Genomic DNA, 24610 nt, shown 5'->3' with positions numbered 1-24610 from the left:
CATTTTATTTATCCGCTCATCTGTTGAAGGACATTTGGGTTGTTTCCATCTCTTCGCAATTGTGAATAATGCCGCTATGAACATTGGCGTGCAGATATCTGTTCGTGTCACTGCTTTCCGACGTTCCGGGTATATACCGAGAAGTGCGATCGCTGGATGGAACGGTAACTCTATATCTAGTTTTCTGAGGAACTGCCAGACTGACTTCCAGAGTGGCTGAACCATTATACAGTCCCACCAACAATGAATGAGTTCCAGTTTCTCCACATCCCCTCCAGCATTTGTAGTTTCCTGTTTGTTTAATGGCAGCCATTCTAATCAGTGTTAGATGGTATCTCATTGTGTCGTAATTTGCATCTCTCTATTAGCTAGTGAAGCTGAACATTTTTTCATGTGTTTCTTGGCCATTTGTATTTCCTCTTCAGAGAACTGTCTTTTCATATCTTTTGCCCATTTTATAATTGGGCTGTCTGTACTATTGTCATTGAGTTGTAGGATTTCTTTATATATGTAAGATATCAGTCTTTTGTCAGATACATGGTTTCCAAAAATTGTTTCCCATTGACTTGGCTGCCTCTTTACCTTTCTGAGAAATGGTCCTCTGTTGAGGGATGACTGTGCTATGTCACACGTGAGTGCCATCCCCAGGGCGGTTCTGTGCTTCAGGGCTGTGTAGGGAGGCTCCCAGTCTGCTGAAATGATGGCTGAATGGGGCTTTGTTAATTCACACTGCTCCACCTTTCCAAGTCTGGGACAACCAGCTGAGGGTGCAGGGAAGGGTAATGTCCACACCCAGTTTTGTGGTGTGTGTGTGTTATTTGAAGCACTTCCGTCACACTGGGTTGTCTGGGGCAGCTCTGGGCTGTGGGACTGGCACCAGGCAGGAGTGTTTCCTGTCCACCAGGATGATGGCTGTGAGCGGACACCCCCCTTTTCTTGGGAAGTTGTGGTGTTTAGTGAATTTTCTCAGCCACTGGATTATTACCTTTTGTCTCAGAGTTCTCCTAGTTCTGCTCTTATCTTGGCCTGCACAAATTGCAAGTCTTTGAGGCTTTCTGTATTGGGCTTCTTAGAGTAATTGTTTTAGAAACAGAAAAATAAAATAAAATAAAATAAAAATAAAGCCCTCCTCACAGATCTAATGGGTTATTGAAATGCTAAAAGGCAAAGCAATTAGGGCCATTAAGGAAAGATTCAGGGGGCAGAGAGATCAGTTTTTCTTCGTGATTTGCATATGAGCCTCAGGGCCTGAGCTCTACCCTTCCCCTTTCTATGTTCACCAGAACTCCAAAAATCCTCCGCTTTTATTTTGGAGTTTCTCTTGCTGTTTTTTCTATGTCTGTCTCCTCTCTGCTGTGCTGGCTGCTCTCAGATTCTCTGGTGTCTGGTCACAGTGTATCTGTGGTTGAAGTTTGGATCAGTAGAATGAGTTTCCGATAAGGGCTGCCACTGCGGTTCTCCCGTCTCTTTCCCAGCGCTGACGGCCCCTCCTCCCATGGGACTGAGCCTGGCAGGGAGGGACGCAGGTCCCCTGGCTGTGAAAACTTACAGATTTCACTGATCTGAGCAGTTCGATGTGTTCATGAGTGTTGTATGAAGTATGCCAAAAGTAAAATTTCTCTGTGGAGTCCAGTCCACGCAGTTCCTGGCTTTATACCTACTTTCCTGGAGGAGTAACTAAAACATACAGCTCACCAATCCACCATCTTGCCCCGCCCTCCTGGTATAATGTCTTTTTTTTTTTTAACTTTTTTTTTAATCTTCATTTTATTGAGATATATTCATATACCACGCAGTCGTACAAAACAAATCGTACTTTCGATTGTTCACAGTACCATTACATAGTTGTACATTCATCACCCAAATCAATCCCTGACACCTTCATTAGCACATGCACAAGAATAACAAGAATAATAATTAGAGTGAAAAAGAGCAATTGAAGTAAAAAAGAACACTGGGTACCTTTGTCTGTTTGTTTCCTTCCCCTATTTTTCTACTCATCCATCCATAAACTAGACAAAGTGGAGTGTGGTCCTTATGGCTTTCCCAATCCCCTTGTCACCCCTCATAAGCTACATTTTTATACAACTGTCTTCGAGATTCATGGGTTCTGGGTTGTAGTTTGATAGTTTCAGGTATCCACCACCAGCTACCCCAATTCTTTAGAACCTAAAAAGGGTTGTCTAAAGTGTGCGTAAGAGTGCCCACCAGAGTGACCTCTCGGCTCCTTTTGGATTCTCTCTGCCACTGAAGCTTATTTCATTTCCTTTCACATCCTCCTTTTGGTCAAGAAGATGTTCTCCGTCCCAAGATGCCAGGTCTACATTCCTCCCCGGGAGTCATATTCCACGTTGCCAGGGAGATTCACTTCCCTGGGTGTCTGATCCCACGTAGGGGGTAGGGCAGTGATTTCACCTTTCAAGTTGGCTTAGCTAGAGAGACAGGGCCACATCTGAGCAACAAAGAGGCATGCGGGAGGAGGCTCTTAGGCACAACCATAGGGAGGCCTAGCCTCTCCTTTGCAGCAACCGTCTTCCCAAGGGTAAAACCTGTGGTAGAGGGCTCAACCCATCAAACCACCAGTCCCCTATGTCTGTGGTCATGTTAGCAACCATGGACGTCGGGTAGGCGAATACCCCTGCATTCTCCACAGGCTCCTCAAGGGGGCACTGCATCTTTTTTTTTTTCCCTTGTTTTTTTTTTTTTTTAACTTTCCCTTCTTTTTTAAATCAACTGTATGAAAAAAAAGTTAAAAAGAAAACAAACATACAATAAAAGAACATTTTAAAGAGACCATAACCAGGGAGTAAGAAAAAGACAACTAACCTAAGATAACTGCTTAACTTCCAACATGTTCCTACTTTACCCCAAGAAAGTTACCTAATATAGCAACATTTCTGTGAACTTGCTTCTAGTATATCCATCAGAAATTAACAGACCATAGTCATTCCTGGGCATCCCCAGAACGTTAAATAGCTTCTCTCTTCTTCTTGGATTATTGTTGCCCCTTCCTTAATTGCTCTCTATTGCTAGTTCCCCTACATTCTACATTATAAGCCATTTGTTTTATATTTTTCAAAGTTCACATTAGTGGTAGCATATAATATTTCTCTTTTTGTGCCTGGCTTATTTCGCTTAGCATTATGTCTTCAAGGTTCATCCATGTTGTCATATGTTTCACGAGATCGTTCCTTCTTATTGCTGCGTAGTATTCCATCGTGTGTATATACCACATTTTATTTATCCACTCATCTGTTGAAGGACATTTGGGTTGTTTCCATCTTTTGGCAATTGTGAATAATGCCGCTATGAACATTGGCGTGCAGATATCTGTTCGTGTCACTGCTTTCCGATCTTCAGGGTATATACCGAGAAGTGCAGTCGCTGGGTCGAATGGTAACTCTATATCTAGTTTTCTAAGGAACTGCCAGACTGACTTCCAGAGTGGCTGAACCATTATACAGTCCCACCAACAATGAATGAGTTCCAGTTTCTCCACATCCCCTCCAGCATTTGTAGTTTCCTGTTTGTTTAATGGCAAGCATTCTAACCGGTGTTAGATGGTATCTCATTGTGGTCTTAATTTGCATCTCTCTAATAGCTAGTGAAGCTGAACATTTTTTCATGTGTTTCTTGGCCATTTGTATTTCCTCTTCATAGAATTGTCTTTTCATATCTTTCGCCCATTTTATAATTGGGCTGTCTGTACTATTGTCATTGAGTTGTAGGATTTCTTTATATATGCAAGATATCAGTCTTTTGTCAGATACATGGTTTCCAAAAATTTTTTCCCATTGAGTTGCTGCCTCTTTACCTTTTTGAGAAATTCCTTTGAGGTGCAGAAACTTCTAAGCTTGAGGAGTTCCCATTTATCTATTTTCTCTTTTGTTGCTTGTGCTTTGGGTGTAAAGTCTAGGAAGTGGCCGCCTAATACAAGGTCTTGAAGATGTTTTCCTACATTATCTTCTAGGAGTTTTATGGTACTTTCTTTTATATTGAGATGTTTGGTCCATTTTGAGTTAATTTTTGTGTAGGGGGTGAGATAGGGGTCCTCTTTCATTCTTTTGGAGATGGATATCCAACTCTCCCAGCCCCATTTGTTGAAAAGACCATTATGACTCAGTTCAGTGACTTTGGGGGCCTTATCAGAGATCACTCGGCCATAGATCTGAGGGTCTATCTCCGAATTCTGAATTCGATTCCATTGATCTATATGTCTATCTTTGTGCCAGTACCATGCTGTTTTGGCAACTGTGGCTTTATAATAAGCTTCAAAGTCAGGGAGTGTAAGTCCTCCCACTTCGTTTTTCTTTTTTAGAGTGTCTTTAGCAATTCGAGGCATCTTCCCTTTCCAAATAAATTTGATAACTAGCTTTTCCAAGTCTGCAAAGTAGGTTGTTTGAATTTTGATTGAGATTGCATTGAATCTATAGATGAGTTTGGGTAGAATTGACATCTTAATGACATTTAGTCTTCCTATCCATGAACATGGAATATTTTTCCATCTTTTAAGGTCCCCTTCTATTTCTTTTAGTAGAGTTATGTAGTTTTCTTTGTATAGGTGTTTTACATCTTTGGTTAAGTTTATTCCTAGGTACTTGATTTTTTTAGTTGCTATTGAAAATGGTATCTTTTTCTTGAGTGTCTCTTCAGTTTGTTCATTTCTGGCATATAGAAACATTACTGACTTATGTGCATTAACCTTGTATCCCGCTACTTTGCTAAATTTCTTTATTAGCTCTAATAGCTGTATCGTCGATTTCTCAGGGTTTTCTAGATAAAACATCATATCATCTGCAAACAATGACAGTTTTACTACTTCTTTTCCAATTTGGATGCCTTTTATTTCTTTATCTTGCCGGATTGCCCTGGCTAGCACTTCCAGCACAATGTTGAATAACAGTGGTGATAGCGGGCATCCTTGTCTTGTTCCTGATCTTAGAGGGAAGGCTTTCAGTCTCTCTCCATTGAGTACTATGCTGGCTGTGGGTTTTTCATATATGCTCTTTATCATGTTGAGGAAGTTTCCTTCAATTCCTACTTTTTGAAGTGTTTTTATGAAAAAGGGATGTTGGATTTTGTCAAATGCTTTTTCAGCATCTATTGAGATGATCAATTGATTTTTCCCCTTTGACTTGTTAATGTGATGTAATACATTAATTGATTTTCTTATGTTGAACCATCCTTGCATGCCTGGAATAAACCCCACTTGGTCATGGTGTATGATTTTTTTAATGTGTCTTTGGATTCGATTTGCAAGTATTTTGTTGATTTTTGCATCTATATTCATTAGGGAGATTGGCCAGTAGTTTTCCTTTTTTGTAACATCTTTGCCTGGTTTTGGTATTCGATTGATGTTAGCTTCATAAAATGAGTTACGTAGTGTTCCATTTTCTTCAACATTTTGAAAGAGTTTGAGTAAGATTGGTGTCAGTTCTTTCTGGAAAGTTTGGTAGAATTCCCCTGTGAAGCCATGTGGCCCTGGGCATTTATTTGTGGGAAGCTTTTTGATGACTGATTGGATCTCTTTGCTTGTGATGGGTTGGTTGAGGTCTTCTATTTCTTCTCTGGTCAGTCTAGGTTGTTCATATGTTTCCAGGAAATTGTCCATTTCCTCTACATTCTCCAGTTTGTTGCCATACAGTTGTTCATAGTATCCTCCTGTAATATTTTAAATTTCTTCAGGATCTGCAGTTATGTCACCTTTTTCATTCATTACTTTGTTTATATGGGTCTTCTCTCTTTTTGATTTTGTCAGTCTAGCTAGGGGCTTGTCAATCTTGTTGATCTTCTCAAAGAACCAACTTTTGGTGATATTTATCCTCTCTATTGTTTTTTTGTTCTCTATGTCATTTATTTCTGCTTTAATCCTTGTTATTTCTTTTCTTCTGCTTGGTTTAGGATTGGTTTGCTGTTCATTTTCTAGCTTCTTCAGTTGATCCATCAGTTCTTTGATTTTGGCTCTTTCTTCCTTTTTAATATATGCGTTTAGTGCTATAAATTTCCCCCTTAGCACTGCTTTTGCTGCATCCCATAGGTTTTGGTATGTTGTGTTCTCATTTTCATTCGTCTCTATATATTTAGCAGTTTCTCTTGCTATTTCTTCTTTAACCCACTGATTGTTTAGGAGTGTGTTGTTTAACCTCCAGGTATTTGTGAATTTTCTAAGTCTCTGATGGTTATTGACTTCTAATTGTATTCCATTGTGGTCAGAGAATGTGCTTTGAATAATTTCAATCTTTTTAAATTTATTGAGGCTTGTTTTATGTCCCAGCATATGATCTATTCTGGAGAAAGTTCCATGAGCACTAGAAAAGTATGTGTATCCTGGTGCTTTGGGATGTAATGTCCTGTATATGTCTGTTAAATCTAATTCATTTATCAGATTGTTTAGGTTTTCAATTTCCTTATTGGTCTTCTGTCTGGTTGATCTATCTATAGGAGAGAGTGATGTGTTGAAGTCTCCCACAATTATTGTGGAAACATCAATTGCTTCCTTTAGTTTTGCCAGTGTTTCTCTCATGTATTTTGTGGCACCTTGATTGGGTGCATAGACATTTACGATTGTTATTTCTTCTTGCTGAATTGCCCCTTTTATTAGTATGTAGTGGCCTTCTTTGTCTCTCAAAACATCCCTGCATTTGAAGTCTATTTTATCTGAGATTAATATTGCTACACCTGCTTTCTTTTGGCTGTAGCTTGCATGAAATATTTTTTCCCATCCTTTCACTTTCAGTTTCTTTGTGTCCCTGTGTCTAAGATGAGTCTCTTGTATGCAACATATTGATGGTTCATTTTTTTTGATCCATTCTGCGAATCTATATCTTTTAATTGGGGAGTTTAATCCATTTACATTCAACGTTATAACCGTGAAGGCATTTCTTGAATCAGCCATCTTATCTTTGGTTTATGTTTGTCATATTTTTCCCCTCTGTCTATTAATATCCTTTATTGTACCCATACCGAATCTCTTAAGTACTGAACCTTTCTCCAAGTCTCTCTGTCCTGTCTTTGTTTCTCTGTCTGTAGGGCTCCATTTAGTATCTCCAGTAGGGCAGGTCTCTTGTTAGCAAATTCTCTCAGCATTTGTTTGTCTGTGAAAAATTTATGCTCTCCCTCAAATTTGAAGGAGAGCTTTGCTGGATAAAGTATTCTTGGCTGGAAATTTTTCTCACTCAGAATTTTAGATATATCGTGCCACTGCCTTCTCGCCTCCATGGTGTCTGCTGAGTAGTCACTACTTAGTCTTATGCTGTTTCCTTTGTATGTGGTGAATTGCTTTTCTCTTGCTGCTTTCAGAACTTGCTCCTTCTGTGTTTGACAGTGTGATCAGTATATGTCTCGGAGTGGGTTTATTTGGATTTATTCTATTTGGAGTTCGCTGAGCATTTATGATTTGTGTATTTATGTTGTTTAGAAGATTTGGGACGTTTTCCCCAACAGTTTCTTGGAGAATACTCTTCCTAGACCTTTACCCTTTTCTTCCCCTTCTGGGACACCAATGAGTCTTATATTTGGACATTTCATATTATCTATCATATCCCTGAGGTCCATTTCGATTTTTTCAATTTTTTTCCCCATTCTTTCTTTTATGCTTTCATTTTCCATTGTGTCATCTTCCAGGTCACTGATTTGTTGTTCAGCTTCCTCTAGTCTTGTACTATGAGTGTCCAGAATCTTTTTAATTTGGTCAACAGTTTCTTTAATTTCCATAAGATCATCCATTTTTTTATTTAGTCTTGCAGTGTCTTCTTTATGCTCTTCTAGAGTCTTCTTGATTCCCTTTGTATCCCGTACTATGGTCTCATTGTTCATCTTTAGTTCTTTGAGTAGCTGCTCTAGGTGCTGTGTCTCTTCTGGTCTTTTGATTTGGGTGCTTGGGCTTGGGTTATCCATATCGTCTGGTTTTTTCATATGCTTTATAATTTTCTGTTGTTTTTGGCCTCTTGGCATTTGCTGAACTTGATAGGATTCTTTTAGGATTTGTAGAACAATTGAAGTCCTTATCTCTAATTTATCAGATCTACAGCTTCCTGGAGTATACTTTCTCTAACTAACCAGCAGGTGTCGTCCATGAGCCACCTGTTCTCCACAAGCCAGTTCTCCCCTGCTTAGCCTTTTTGGTGAGTGGGGGAGTGAGTCTTGTGGGGTCCAGTTGGTGTACCAAGCTTGCATGTGTAGTTGGTGTTGCCTGCCCTGTATATGGAGCGTGTTTCTGGGCAGTCAGGGAGGGGGGGGGGTGGCTCTAACAATCAAATCTCCCTGGTGATCCTAGAGTTTTAAAGCTGCTGCAATAGTCTAATCCTTCAGTTCAGTCCTGCCACAGTTTGTCTCTGCCACTGACCCACAAGTCCTCGGTATTGGCGTATGGCTCCTGAGACTTGCAAGTGGGCCCCACTTCCAGGCTGTGCACCCCGGGTCCTCTGTTGAGGGATGACTGTGCTATGTCACAGGTGAGTGCCCGTCCCCCAGGGCGGTTCTGGGCTGCTGGGCTGTGTAGGGAGGCTTCCAGTCTGCTGAAATGATGGCTGAATGGGGCTTTGTTAATTCACACTGCTCCACCTTCCCATCTCTGGGACAACCAGCTGAGGTTGCAGGGAAGGCTAATGTCCACGCCAAGTTTTGTGGTGTGTGCCTGTTATTTGAAGCACTTCCGTCACACCGGGTTGTCTGGGGCAGCTCTGGGCTCTGGGGCTGGAGATGGGCAGGAGTGTTTCCTGTCCACCAGGATGATGGCTGTGAGCGGACACCCCCCTTTTCTTGGGAAGTTGTGGTGTTCACTGAATTTTCTCAGCCACTGGATTATTGCCTTTTGTCTCAGAGCTCTCTTAGTTCTGCTCTTGACTTGACCTGCCCAAACTGCAAGTCTTTGGAGCTTTCTGTATTGGGCTTCTTAGAGTAATTGTTTTAGAAAAAGAAAACAGGATTAAAAAAAAAAGGGCCCTCCTCAGAGATCTAATGGGTTATTGAAATGCTAAGAGACAAAGCAACCAGGGCCATTAAGGAAAGGTCCACAGGGCAGAGAGATAAGCTTTTCTTCGGGATTTGCATATGCGCCTCAAGGTCTGAGCTCTGCCCTTCCCCTTTCTTTGTTCACCAGAACTCCAAAAATCCTCTGCTTTTATTTTGGAGTTTTTCGTGTTATTTTTTTTTCTATGCCTGTCTCCTCTCTGCTGGGCTGGCAGCTCTCAGATTCTCTGGTGTCTGGTCTCAGTCTGTCTATGGTTGGAGTATGGATCAGTAGAATGAGTTTCCGAGAAGGGCTACCACTGCAGTTCTCCCTTCTCCTTCCCGGAGCTGACAGCCCCTCCTCCCCCGGGACTGAGCCTGGCAGGGAGGGGCGCGGGTCCCCTGGCCGCAAAAACTTACAGATTTCGCTGATCTCAGCAGTTTGACATTTTCATGAGTGTTGTATGAAGTATGCCCAAAGACAGATTGCTCTGTGGTGTCCAGTCCACGCAGTTCCTGGCTTTTTACCTACTTTCCTGGAGGAGTAACTAAAACTTACAGCTCACCAGTCTGCCATCTTGCCCCGCCCCTTTGTTAAGTCTTATCTTGTCTGTTTCTAATCTTTCCTTTCATTTAACCACTTATATTCCAGATTGTAATTCCCAGAGTTTGCTCATTATAATTTGTATTAATGAGACTGTACAATATTTTTCTTTTTGTGCCTGGTTTATTTCATTCAACATAATGTCCTCAAGGTTCATCCATGTTGTCAAATGCATCAGGACTTTGTTCCTTTTTACAGCTGAATAATTTTCCATCGTGTGCATATACCACATTTTGTTTATCCATTCAGCAGTTAATGGACATTTGGGCTGTTTCCATCTTTTGGCAATTGTGAATAATGCTCCTTCGAGCATTGGTGTGCAAATGTCTGTTCACATCCCTGCTTTTACTTCTTCTGAGTATATATGCCTGGGAACGTGATTGCCAATCATGTGGCAGTTCAATGTTGAGCTTCCTGAGGAACTGCCAAACTGCCTTTCAAAGTGGCTGCACCATTCTGCATTCCCAAAAGCAGTGAATAAGTGTACCTATTTTTCCACATCTGCAGCACTTGTAGTTTTCTGGTTTTTTGAAAATGGCCATTCTACTAGTAGGTATGAAATGATATCTCACTGTAGTTGTGATTTGCATTTCCCTGATAGCTAGTGATACTGAGCATCGTTTCATGTGCTTTTTTAACTATTTGTATGTCCTCTTTGGAGAAATGTCTGTTCAAGTCTTGCCCATTTTTAATTGGGTTGTTTGTCTTTTTATTGTTGAGTTGCAGGATTTCTTCATATATTCTGGATATTAAACCCTTATTGGATAGGTGGTTCCCAAATATTTTCTCTCATTGTTTTTTTTCAGTTTGTTGACAAAGACCTTTGATGCACAAACGTTTTTAATTTTGAAGAGGGCCCATTTATCTATTTTTTCTTTTGTGGTTTGTGCTTTGGATATAAAAATCTAAGGAACCACTGCCTACCGCAAGATCTTGAAGATAACTTCCCTACATTATCTTTTAGGAGTTTTATGGTCCTGACTCTTATATGTAGGTCTTTGAACCATTTTGAGTTAATTTTTGTATAAGTTGTGAGAAAAGGGTCTTCCTCTTTTATTCTTTTGGATATGGATAACCAGTTCTCCCCACACCTATTGTTGAAGAGGCTACTCTGTCCCAGTTGGGTGAACTTGGCAGACTTGTCAAAAAGCAATTGACCATAAATATGAGGATGTATTTCTGAACTCTCAATTCGATTCCATTGGTCAGTATATCTGTCTTTATGCCAGTACCATGCTATGCTGTTTTGACTACTGTAGCTTTGTAATATGCTTTAAAGTCATGAAGTTTGAGTCTTCCCACTTCATTTTTCTTTTTCAAGTTGTTTTTGGCTATTTGGGGCCCTTTACCCTTTCAAATAAATTTGATAATTGGCTTTTCCATTTCTGCAAAGTAGAAATGTTGGAATTTTGAATGGGATTTTATTGATTCTGTAAATCAATTTGGGTAGAATTGACATCTTAATGATATTTAGTCTTCCAATCCATGAACATGGGATGTCCTTCCATTTATTTAGGTCTTCTTTGATTTTTTTTAGCAGTGTTTTGTAGTTTCCTGTGTATGGCAACTGGCACCCTTCAGCAAACTGTTCCCCACACTCCTGAGGAGGCACTATGTCTTTAAATCTCCACAGCCTCCACTGCTGTCAGATTGAAACAAGAGCTCAGAGTCAGGATGCTAATCAAAAGCCATGATCAGTGCTTGGCCTTGTTCTACCTCCTTGGGGAAGAGGATTTTTATGTCCCTTTCTGATAGCAGCAGCGAGCCAGGAGGTGGTTCCCAAGGTGGCTCACCCTGAGTGTAGGGGATGGGTGCCAGCAGCCACCACGGGGAGAGAGCTTCCACAGTTTATTCTCCTCTTCTTCCTACTGTTCCCTGGATGCTGTACAGTGTTCTTCTGGACTCTTGAGCCCCAAAATAGTTGTTTCAGATAGTTCCTACCTGCTTACTAGCTGTTTTGGAGGAAGGAGTGAGTCCTGGAGCTCCCTACCTCAGTCATTGTTCTAGTTTGCTAATGCTGCCAGACTGCAAAATACCAAAAAATGGATTGGCTTTTATAAAAGGGGATTTATTTGGTTACACAGTTACAGTTTGAAAGCCATAAAGTATCCAAGGTAATGCATTGACAGTTGGGAACCTGCACTGGAGGATGGCCAGTGGTGTCCAGAAAACCTCTCTTAGCTGGGAAGGCATGTGGCTGGCGTCTGCTTGCTCCCAGGTTGCATTTCAGAATGGCTTTCTCCCAGAACATTCCTGCCTAGGCCACAGCTCCCCTCCCAAATGTCACTCTCAGTTGCTCTTAGGGTGTTTGTCCTCTCTTAGCTTCTCTGAAGCAAAAGTCTGCTTTCAGTGGCTGCCTTCAAACTGTCTATCATCTGCATGTCCTCTGTCAGCTCCTGTGCATTCTTCAGTGTTCCTCTTAGCTGTAGCAAGCTTGCTCCTTCTGTCTGAGCTTATATAGTGCTCTAGTAAACTAATCAAGGTCTATGCCGGATGGGCGGGGCCACATCTCCATGGAAATTATCCAGTCACGGTTATCACCCACAGTTGGGTGGGTCACATCTCCATGGAGGCACTCAATCAAAGATTACAATCTAATCAACACTAATAGGTCTGCTCATACAAGATTATATCAAAGATAATGACATTTTGGGGGTCATAATGCATTCAAATTGGCACGTCATCTTCCCCAGAATTGCCTTGTGGGAAGTTTTGACATCAGGAAGAGTGAGACCCTACAACTTTTTTCTTCTTTATCAAGATGATCTTGGCTATTCAGGCCCCTTTTTATTTCAAATGAATTTGGTGATTGGCTTTTCCATTTTTAAGATAAAAACGAATTTTGGTATCTTTCTGTTTATTTAGGTATTTAATTTTTTTCAGCAGTGGTTTGTGGTTGTCATTGTACAAGTCTTTTACCTTCTTGGTTAAATTTATTCATAAATACTTTATTATTTTAGATGCTATTGTAAATGGAATTGTTTTCTTGATTTCCTTTCTGGATTGTTCATTACTGATGTATGGAAACACAACTGATTTTTCTGTTTTGATCTTGTACCCTGCAACTTTGCTGAATTTGTTTATTATCTCTGTTCTTTTTCTTGTGGATTCTTTGGGATTTTCTATATACAGGATCACATCATCAGTGAATAGAAAGTTTTATTTCTTCCTTTTCAATTTTGATGAGTTTTTTTCTTGCCTAATTGCTCTGCTAGAACTTCTAGTACAATGCTGAATAGCAGTGGTTAAAGTGGGTATCCTTGTCTTGTTCTTGATTTAAGAGGTATAGTCCATCTTCTAACCAAAACTAAATTGTGGCTGCTTACAAGCTTACAAATGTTAGCATTGAAGTAGACATTTCACAAAAGAGGGTAACCAAACGGCCAATAAACATGAAGGTATTCTCAACTTGACTGTAATTGGGGCAATGCAAATTTAAACCACAATTAGCTACCACTGCATACCCACCAGAAAGTCTAAAATTAAAAAATTGACAATACCAAGTGTTGAGGAGGATGTGGAGCAGTTAGAATGCAAACTTATTTTTAGTTCCAAGTCTGAAATGAATTTCTTGGGTTAGATTCCCTTATACAAAAGTCACTAAGCAACAGTAAAGGTCAGTGTTTTCAGCAGCAGTTTTACAGCAAAACCCAAGACCATGATATTAAACCATGATATTAAAACCTAACTTGGTAAAGACGTGTCTGTTGCAGACCTAAGCTGTTGATTCCCAGAGATACATATTTTTGGTGACATACAAGAATAGAACATACATTACCTGAAGGAGTGATTAGAACATCCTTTTCTGACCCTTTTACTAGAATATCATTTTTCATATCTTGACATTTTACCTGGAACTTAATAATAGTTCAAAGTTAAATTTCTGGGGCAAGGGCAATAGACATCTAAACCTTAAATTACCTTTAACCTTTCTGTGGTGATCATACACACCTCAGGGAAACCTCTGCCTTTGCTTTGCTTTCATTTCAGAAAGAATACAAATTGGCTCGTTTAGAGAAAGCCATCAACCCATTGCTGGATGATGATGACCAAGTGGCATTTTCTTTCATTCTGGACAACATTGTCACCCAAAAAATGATGGCAGTTCCAGATGTAGGTAGCCTCTGTGTTAAATATTGTGAGGATAGTACAGGGGAAGGGAAGGGGTTATAGGGCATACACACACACATATATATATGGATGTTGGGGGGTCTGGGTTGTAGTGTATCTCAATTCAAATTGATACATGGTTTTTAAAATTGACCTTTTAGCTATATAAGTGCATTATCATGGGATCCAAAGATTCTGGGAGTCTGGGGGTATAGAGAGGTTAATGCTTCCTGATGACATTCAGTATTTGAATGTTTCAGTAGCTCTGGGGGGAAATTAGGAAACAAGCTAACAGGAGACTTGATTTAGAGGTGCTTGTTGACAGGTGACAATTTGATAAATACCTAGTGTTTGTTGTCTTTTGTTTCACTTGTCTTTTGTAACTTTTATGTCAAGCCTGCCATGTTAATTCTGTTGGCCATTTTATTTTAATTAGCTTCCCCAGGAATACTGAATTGAGTTTCCTTTTGTGCTGTAGCTGTGTGTATATGTATAATGCTATAAAACTTCTGGGAATAGGGACTTTTAATTGTGAGTATAGAGAAGGAGTTTTTACCCTATCAGGGCATAGGTGCCCCAGAAGGAATCCATAAACCTCTTAAATTATATTCAGAGTTTTGCATGAGCATGTGTTTTTCTAGGAAAAGATTCCATAGCTTTTGTCAGAGTCTTGGGGGTTATTTGATGATTAGAGATAAAGTGTTGAGAATTTCTGGTACAAGAAATGATTTCCACTTAATTTCTCACTTTCTTTTTACTAGTCTTGGCCATTTCATCATTCGGTTAATAAGAAATTTGTTCCAGATTATTACAAAGTGATTGTCAGTCCAATGGATTTAGAGACTATATGTAAGGTGGGTGATTTGATCTAAAATGCCTCTCTAGAATCTAGTGACTTCGTGTGTGTATCTGAGTACCTGATTCTTTTCATCACAGAATATCTCCAAGCACAAGTATCAGAGTCGGGAGAGCTTTCTAGATGATGTAAACCTTCTTCTGGCCAACAGTGTAAAGTACAATGGTGGGTATTTCTTTTTTCCCTCTCTCTCTTTCATCCATCAATCTATCCATCCTTCATCCAACATTAATTAGCATTATTAAAAAGTTAAGTGCATAAAACAGCTCCAAGCAGTCATAGTCAGCAGAAAATAGTCAAGTGACTTAATAAAACCTGAACAGATGCATGTTTTAGCATATGTGTTCTCTGAAGTGTCCTAATAACTTTTTTTTCAGAGCTTACTACAACAAACATTTGTTTTTTATTCATGTTACAATCAGTGGCTGTGCTGATAACTTCGAATGATGAAAAATTAGTATGTTTACTTTTAAAATGTGGAAAGCATATAATGAGATGACAAATATCAACATGATATTACTTTGGGCTTTGAACCATCACTTCTTTTCTATGAAATATGAAAACCCGCCTGTGTTCTAGGACCTTATATAGGACTTAGGGAAACATATGGCTATGGAACATGGAGAGAGCTTCCTCAGAGTGTGGAGTTTTGCTCAGTACATGAATTGATTGAGTAGATACGCCAGGCTCTGTGCTTGCTACTTAATCTACCGAAAGGAAACACAGTCACTGTCCTCAATAATTCACAATCCAGCTGAAGAATAGAGACCGTAAAAATGCAGCTTCACAAGGGCTAATTAGAAGAATGTACAAAATATACTACAGGGAGTGGAAGGTGTCTTAATCCTACCTGAGAGTTAGGGAAGACTTCCCATAAAAGCTAGCAAAGTTCCGTTTTGAATGACTCACTTGTTAAGCAAACATTGAATGAGTTCCTACTATGTGCTGGCACTGATAGATGCTATAAAGTCAAATCAGTGTGGTTTCTGCCTCCACATTTGTTATAGTTTGAGTAGAGAAACAAAAAGGAAAAATTACAGTACTATATTACGATCATTATGCTAAAAACAAACACAGAGATGGGCAAGATGGCAGACTGGTGAGCTGTATGTTTTAGTTACTCCCGCAGGAAAGTAGGTAGAAAGCCAGGAACTGCGTGGACTGGACACCACAGAGCAATCTGACTTTGGGCATACTTCATACAACACTCATGAAAATGTCAAACTGCTGAGATCAGCGAAATCTGCAAGTTTTTGTGGCCAGGGGACCCGCACCCCTCCCTGCCAGGCTCAGTCCCGTGGGAGGAGGGGCTGTCAGCTCCAGGAAGGAGAAGAGAGAACTGCATTGGCAGCCCTTATCAGAAACTCATTCTGCTGATCCAAACTCCAACCATAGATAGACTGAGACCAGACACCAGAGAATCTGAGAGCAGCCAGCCCAGCAGAGAGGAGACAGGCATAGAAAAAAACAACACGAAAAACTCCAAAATAAAAGCAGAGGATTTTTGGAGTTCTGGTGAACATAGAAAGGGGAAGGGCAGAGCTCAGGTCCTGAGGCTCATATGCAAATCCCAAAGAAAAGCTGATCTCTCTGCCCTGTGGACCTTTCCTTAATGGCCCTGGTTGCTTTGTCTCTTAGCATTTCAATAACCCATTAGATCTCTGAGGAGGGCCCTTTTTTTTTTAATCCTGTTTTCTTTTTCTAAAACAATTACTCTAAGAAGCCCAATACAGAAAGCTCCAAAGACTTGCAGTTTGGGCAGGTCAAGTCAAGAGCAGAACTAAGAGAGCTCTGAGACAAAAGGCAATAATCCAGTGGCTGAGAAAATTCAGTGAACACCACAACTTCCCAAGAAAAGGGGGGTGTCCGCTCACAGCCATCATCCTGGTGGACAGGAAACACTCCTGCCCGTCTCCAGCCCCAGAGCCCAGAGCTGCCCCAGACAACCCGGTGTGACGGAAGTGCTTCAAATAACAGGCACACACCACAAAACTTGGCGTGGACATTAGCCTTCCCTGCAACCTCAGCTGGTTGTCCCAGAGATGGGAAGGTGGAGCAGTGTGAATTAACAAAGCCCCATTCAGCCATCATTTCAGCAGACTGGAAGCCTCCCTACACAGCCCAGCAGCCCAGAACCACCCTGGGGGACGGGCACTCACCTGTGACATAGCACAGTCATCCCTCAACAGAGGACCCGGGGTGCACAGCCTGGAAGTGGGGCCCACTTGCAAGTCTCAGGAGCCATACGCCAATACCGAGGACTTGTGGGTCAGTGGCAGAGACAAACTGTGGCAGGACTGAACTGAAGGATTAGACTATTGCAGCAGCTTTAAAACTCTAGGATCACCAGGGAGATTTGATTGTTAGAGCCACCCCCCCCCCCTCCCTGACTGCCCAGAAACACGCTCCATATACAGGGCAGGCAACACCAACTACACATGCAAGCTAGGTACACCAACTGGACCCCACAAGACTCACTCCCCCACTCACCAAAAAGGCTAAGCAGGGGAGAACTGGCTTGTGGAGAACAGGTGGCTCATGGACGACACCTGCTGGTTAGTTAGAGAAAGTATACTCCAGGAAGCTGTAGATCTGATAAATTAGAGATAAGGACTTCAATTGTTCTACAAATCCTAAAAGAATCCTATCAAGTTCAGCAAATGCCAAGAGGCCAAAAACAACAGAAAATTATAAAGCATATGAAAAAACCAGACAATATGGATAACCCAAGCCCAAGCACCCAAATCAAAAGACCAGAAGAGACACAGCACCTAGAGCAGCTACTCAAAGAACTAAAGATGAACAATGAGACCATAGTACGGGATACAAAGGGAATCAAGAAGACTCTAGAAGAGCATAAAGAAGACATTGCAAGACTAAATAAAAAAATGGATGATCTTATGGAAATTAAAGAAACTGTTGACCAAATTAAAAAGATTCTGGACACTCATAGTACAAGACTAGAGGAAGCTGAACAACAAATCAGTGACCTGGAAGATGACACAATGGAAAATGAAAGCATAAAAGAAAGAATGGGGAAAAAAATTGAAAAAATCGAAATGGACCTCAGGGATATGATAGATAATATGAAATGTCCAAATATAAGACTCATTGGTGTCCCAGAAGGGGAAGAAAAGGGTAAAGGTCTAGGAAGAGTATTCTCCAAGAAACTGTTGGGGAAAACGTCCCAAATCTTCTAAACAACATAAATACACAAATCATAAATGCTCAGCGAACTCCAAATAGAATAAATCCAAATAAACCCACTCCGAGACATATACTGATCACACTGTCAAACGCAGAAGAGAAGGAGCAAGTTCTGAAAGCAGCAAGAGAAAAGCAATTCACCACATACAAAGGAAACACCATAAGACTAAGTAGTGACTACTCAGCAGCCACCATGGAGGCGACAAGGCAGTGGCACGATATATTTAAAATTCTGAGTGAGAAAACTTTCCAGCCAAGAATACTTTATCCAGCAAAGCTCTCCTTCAAATTTGAGGGAGAGCTTAAATTTTTCACAGACAAACAAATGCTGAGAGAATTTGCTAACAAGAGACCTGCCCTACTGGAGATACTAAAGGGAGCCCTACAGACAGAGAACCAAAGAAAGGACAGAGAGACTTGGAGAAAGGTTCAGTACTAAACAGATTCGGTATGAGTACAATAAAGAATATTAATAGACAGAGGGGAAAAATATGACAAACATAAACCAAAGGATAAGATGGCTGATTCAAGAAATGCCTTCACGGTTATAACGTTGAATGTAAATGGATTAAACTCCCCAATTAAAAGATATAGATTCGCAGAATGGATCAAAGAAAATGAACCATCAATATGTTGCATACAAGAGACTCATCTTAGACACAGGGACACAAAGAAACTGAAAGTGAAAGGATGGAAAAAAAATATTTCATGCAAGCTACAGCCAAAAGAAAGCAGGTGTAGCAATATTAATCTTAGATAAAATAGACTTCAAAAGCAGGGATGTTTTGAGAGACAAAGAAGGCCACTACATACTAATTAAAGGGGCAATTCAACGAGACGACGTAACAATCGTAAATGTCTATGCACCCAATCAGGGTGCCACAAAATACATGAGAGAAACACTGGCAAAACTAAAGGAAGCAATTGATGTTTCCATAATAATTGTGGGAGACTTCAACACATCACTCTCTCCTATAGATAGATCAACCAGACAGAAGACCAATAAGGAAATTGAAAACCTAAACAATCTGATAGATGAATTAGATTTAACAGACATATACAGGACATTACTTCCCAAAGCACCAGGATACACATACATTTCTAGTGCTCATCGAACTTTCTCCAGAATAGATCATATGCTGGGACATAAAACAAGCCTCAATAAATTTAAAAAGATTGAAATTATTCAAAGCACATTCTCTGACCACAATGGAATACAATTAGAAGTCAATAACCATCAGAGACTTAGAAAATTCACAAATACCTGGAGGTTAAACAATACACTCCTAAACAATCAGTGGGTTAAAGAAGAAATAGCAAGAGAAATTGCTAAATATATAGAGACGAATGCAAATGAGAACACAACATAACAAAACCTATGGGATGCAGCAAAAGCAGTGCTAAGGGGGAAATTTGTAGCACTAAACGCATGTATTAAAAAGGAAGAAAGAGCCAAAATCAAAGAACTAATGGATCAACTGAAGAAGCTAGAAAATGAACAGCAAACCTATTGTAAACCAAGTAGAAGAAAAGAAATAACAAGGATTAAAGCAGAAATAAATGACATAAAGAACAAAAAAACAATAGAGATGATAAATATCACCAAAAGTTGGTTCTTTGAGAAGATCAGCAAGATTGACAAGCCCCTAGCTAGACTGACAAAATCAAAAAGAGAGAAGACCCATATAAACAAAATAATGAATGAAAAAGGTGACATAACTGCAGATCCTGAAGAAATTAAAAAAATTATAAGAGGATATTATGAACAACTGTATGGCAACAAACTGGATAATGTAGAGGAAATGGACAATTTCCTGGAAACATATGAACAACCTAGACTGACCAGAGAAGAAATAGAAGACCTCAACCAACCCGTCACAAGCAAAGAGATCCAATCAGTCATCAAAAATCTTCCCACAAATAGATGCCCAGGGCCACATGGCTTCACAGGGGAATTCTACCAAACTTTCCAGAAAGAACTGACACCAGTCTTACTCAAACTCTTTCAAAACATTGAAGAAAATGGAACACTGCCTAACTCATTTTATGAAGCTAACATCAATCTAATACCAAAACCAGGCGAAGATGCTACAAAAAAGGAAAACTACCGGCCAATCTCCCTAATGAATATAGATGCAAAAATCCTCAACAAAATACTTGCAAATCGAATCCAAAGACACATTAAAAAAATCATACACCATGACCAAGTGGGGTTCATTCCAGGCATGCAAGGATGGTTCAACATAAGAAAATCAATCAATGTATTACAACACATTAACACGTCAAAAGGGAAAAATCAATTGATCATCTCAATAGATGCTGAAAAAGCATTTGACAAAATCCAGCATCCGTTTTTGATAAAAACACTTCAAAAGGTAGGAATTGAAGGAAACTTCCTCTACATGATAAAGAGCATATATGAAAAACCCACAGCCAGCATAGTACTCAATGGTGAGAGAATGAAAGCCTTCCCTCTAAGATCAGGAACAAGACAAGGATGCCCGCTGTCACCACTGTTATTCAACATTGTGCTGGAAGTGCTAGCCAGGGCAATCCGGCAAGACAAAGAAATAAAAGGCATCCAAATTGGAAAAGAAGAAGTAAAACTGTCAGTGTTTGCAGATGATATGATCTTATATATGGAAAACCCTGAGAAATTGATGATACAGCTACTAGAGCTAATAAACAAATTTAGCAAAGTAGCGGGATACAAGATTAATGCACATAAGTCAGTAATGTTTCTATATGCTAGAAATGAACAAACTGAAGAGTCACTCAAGAAAAAGGTACCATTTTCAATAGCAATTAAAAAAGCCAAGTACCTAGGAATAAACTTAACCAAAGATGTAAAAGACGTATAAAAAGAAACTACATAACTCTACTAAAAGAAATAGAAGGGGACCTTAAAGGATGGAAAAATATTCCATGTTCATGGATAGGAAGGCTAAATGTCATTAAGATGTCAATTCTACCCAAACTCATCTACAGATTCAATGCAATCCCAATCAAAATTCCAACAACCTACTTTGCAGACTTGGAAAAGCTAGTTTTCAAATTTATTTGGAAAGGGAAGATGCCTCGAATTGCTAAAGACACTCTAAAAAAGAAAAACAAAGTGGGAGGACTTATACTCCCTGACTTTGAAGCTTATTATAAAGCCACAGTTGCCAAAACAGCATGGTACTGGCACAAAGATAGACATATAGATCAATGGAATCAAATTGAGAATTCAGAGATAGACCCTCAGATCTATGGCCGACTGATCTTTGATAAGGCCCCCAAAGTCACTGAACTGACTCATAATGGTCTTTTCAACAAATGGGGCTGGGAGAGTTGGATATCCATATCCAAAAGAATGAAAGAGGACCCCTACCTCACCCCCTACACAAAAATTAACTCAAAATGGACTAAAGATCTCAATGTAAAATAAAGTACCATAAAACTCCTAGAAGATAATGTAGGAAAACATCTTCAAGACCTTGTATTAGGCGGCCACTTCCTAGACTTTACACCCAAAGCTCAAGCAGCAAAGGAGAAAATAGATAAATGGGAACTCCTCAAGCTTAGAAGTTTCTGCACCTCAAAGGAATTTCTCAAAAAGGTAGAGGCAGCCAACTCAATGGGAAAAAAAATTTTTGGAAACCATGTATCTGACAAAAGACTGATATCTTGCATATATAAAGAAATCCTACAACTCAATGACAATAGTACAGACAGCCCAATTATAAAATGGGCAAAAAATATGAAGACAGTTCTCTGAAGAGGAAATACAAATGGCCAAGAAACACATGAAAAAATGTTCAGCTTCACTAGCTATTAGAGAGATGCAAATTAAGACCACAATGAGATACCATCTAACACCGATTAGAATGGCTGCCATTAAACAAACAGGAAACTACAAATGCTGGAGGGTATGTGGAGAAATTGGAACTCTTATTCATTGTTGGTGGGACGGTATAATGGTTCAGCCACTCTGGAAGTCAGTCTGGCAGTTCCTCAGAAAACTAGATATAGAGTTACCATTCGATCCAGCGTGTGCACTTCTCGGTATATACCCGGAAGATCGGAAAGCAGTGACACGAACAGATACCTGCACGCCAATGTTCATAGCGGCATTATTCACAATTGCGAAGAGATGGAAACAACCCAAATGTCCTTCAACAGATGAGTGGATAAATAAAATGTGGTATATACACACGATGGAATACTACGCAGCAGTAAGAAGGAACGATCTCGTGAAACGTGACAACATGGATGAACCTTGAAGACATAATGCTGAGCGAAATAAGCCAGGCACAAAAAGAGAAATATTATATGCTACCACTAATGTGAACTTTGAAAAATGTAAAACAAATGGTTTATAATGTAGAATGTAGGGGAACTAGTAATAGAGAGCAATTAAGGAAGGGGGAACAATAATCCAAGAAGAACAGATAAGCTATTTAACGTTCTGGAGATGCCCAGAAGTGACTATGGTCTGTTAATTTCTGATGGATATAGTAGGAACAAGTTCACAGAAATGTTGCTATATTATGTAACTTTCTTTGGGTAAAGTAGGAACATGTTGGAAATTAAGAAGTTATCTTAGGTTAGTTGTCTTTTTCTTACTCCCTTGTTATGGTCTCTTTGAAATGTTCTTTTATTGTATGTTTGTTTTCTTTTTAACTTTTTTTTCATACAGTTGATTTAAAAAAGAAGGGAAAGTTAAAAAAAAAAAAAAAAAGAAAAACAAGGGAAAAAAAAGATGTAGTGCCCCCTTGAGGAGCCTGTGGAGAATGCAGGAGTATTGGCTTACCCCACCTCTATGGTTGCTAACATGACCACAGACATAGGAGACTGGTGGTTTGATGGGTTGAGCCCTCTACCATAAGTTTACCCTTGGGAAGACGGTTGCTGCAAATGAGAGGCTAGGCCTCCCTATGGTTGTGCCTAAGAGCCTCCTCCCGAATGCCTCTTTGTTGCTCAGATGTGGCCCTCTCTCTCTGGCTAAGCCAACTTGAAAGGTGAAAGCACTGCCCTCCCCCCTACGTGTGATCAGAAACCCAGGGGAGCGAATCTCCCTGGCAACGTGGAATATGACTCCCGGGGAGGAATAGTAGACCCGGCATTGTGGGACGGAGAACATCTTCTTGACCAAAAGGGGGATGCGAAAGGAAATAAGCTTCAGTGGCAGAGAGATTCCAAAAAGAGCCGAGAGGTCACTCTGGTGGGCACTCTTACGCACACTTTAGACAACCCTTTGTAGGTTCCAAAGAATTGGGGTAGCTGGTGGTGGATACCTGAAACTATCAAACTACAACCCAGATCCCATGAATCTCGAAGACAGTTGTATAAAAATGTAGCTTACGAGGGGTGACAATGGGATTGGGAAAGCCATAAGGACCACACTCCACTTTGTTTAGTTTATGGATGGATGAGTAGAAAAATAGGGGAAGGAAACAAAGAAACAGACAAAGGTACCCAGTGTTCTTTTTTACTTCAATTGCTCTTTTTCACTCTAATTATTATTATTGTTATTTTTGTGTGTGTGCTAATGAAGGTGTCAGGGATTGATTTAGGTGATGAATGTACAACTATGTAATGGTAGTGTAAACAATCGAAAGTACGATTTGTTTTGTATGACTGCGTGGTATGTGAATATATCTCAATAAAATGAAGATTAAAAAAAAAAAAACAAACACACACAGAATGCCACAGGAACACAGATGGGATATCTAAATCAGAGTGGGATTAGAGGAGGTTTTTTTGAAGAGGATTTTCTTAAACTGAGTTCTAAAGGATAAATGGAGTTTGTTAGGCAAAAAATATGGAAGAGAAAATGTTTTAGGCAGAGAGAACAGCAGTATGTTGTAAAGGCCTGAAATTACATGATAGGTTTGAGAAACAAGTTGTTGGAGTTGCAGTTAAAGTTGTTGGACTGACTGTTTAGGGAAGTAGGCAGGAGTCACATCATAAAGGGCATTGTGTGTCATGCTTAAGTTTCTTCTTTATCCTTAGCAGGAAGACATTGTAGGAATTAATCTGGGAAGCAATTGTATGTTCATTTCAAAAATGTGGAGAATAGATTAGAGGGGGAGAAATACTAGAGGCAAGGAGACCAGTTAGGAGATTCAGTTTGTAATCAGGCAGAAGCAATTTTAGAGCCTGAGTAAAGAAGAGATGAATTCCAAAGATACTAAGGAGGTTAGAATTTCCAAGAGTGGGATAGGATAGGGGTGAATAAGAGCAGCTGCAAGGATGAGACCAAAGTTTCTAGCTATGACGCTGATTTGCATATATGGTGGGAGGAGGGAATATAAAGATTTGGGAGAAGAGAAGAAGAACCTGGATTTGGACATGTTACATTTGAGTGGGGATGTCCAGGCATTCAAAAGAGAGATCTGGCTTCAGTAGAGATTTGAGAGTCACCAGCTTAAAGATGGTAGTTGACATGAGAAGAGGCTAAAATCACCTGGGACATCATCTCTAGTTAGAAGAATGAAGGGCAGAGTCTTAGAGAACACTGATGTTTTACAGGGTAGGCAGAAGAGGAAGAGATTTTGAAGGACATAAAGAAGGATTAGCAGGAAGGAAACTAGGAGAGAATGCTGTCACAGATGCCAAGGGAGGGGAAAAAGACAAGGAAGGGAGAGAACAGTAGTGCTGAGGAAAAAGTCAAGTAAGATGAAGACAGTAAAGTGAGAAAGCCCCCTTAACTCTGTTAATACAGAGTTCATTGACATGAGCCCAGTGGTGTGGAAGAACAGAGGCTAGATTGTAGTTTGGGTACTGAACACGAAGGGAGAAAGTGGAGACTCTTCTTTCAAGAAACCTAGCTGTCATGGGGAGTAGAGCTATGGAATAGTCACTAGAGGGGCCTGTAGGATATAGGGAGGAGTATTTTA

The 24610-nt window shown here is 40.0% G+C and overlaps 1 protein-coding gene across 2 annotated transcripts in view; it reads left to right on the top strand.

Annotated features, from left to right (window-relative positions):
- Nucleotides 1-24610, top strand: part of TAF1 (TATA-box binding protein associated factor 1) — a 145270-nt gene that overhangs the window by 87308 nt on the left and 33352 nt on the right. For both annotated transcript variants that reach the window (XM_037822723.1, XM_037822722.1), the window contains exons 30-32: nt 13544-13666; nt 14425-14517; nt 14600-14684. In XM_037822723.1, the coding sequence (XP_037678651.1) occupies nt 13544-13666; nt 14425-14517; nt 14600-14684 (301 nt within the window). The remainder of the gene's footprint in view (nt 1-13543; nt 13667-14424; nt 14518-14599; nt 14685-24610) is intronic.

This window comes from Choloepus didactylus, chromosome Y (assembly GCF_015220235.1).
Source record: "Choloepus didactylus isolate mChoDid1 chromosome Y, mChoDid1.pri, whole genome shotgun sequence".
NCBI lineage: Eukaryota > Metazoa > Chordata > Mammalia > Pilosa > Megalonychidae > Choloepus > Choloepus didactylus.
This window is presented reverse-complemented; position numbering and strand designations above follow the sequence as displayed.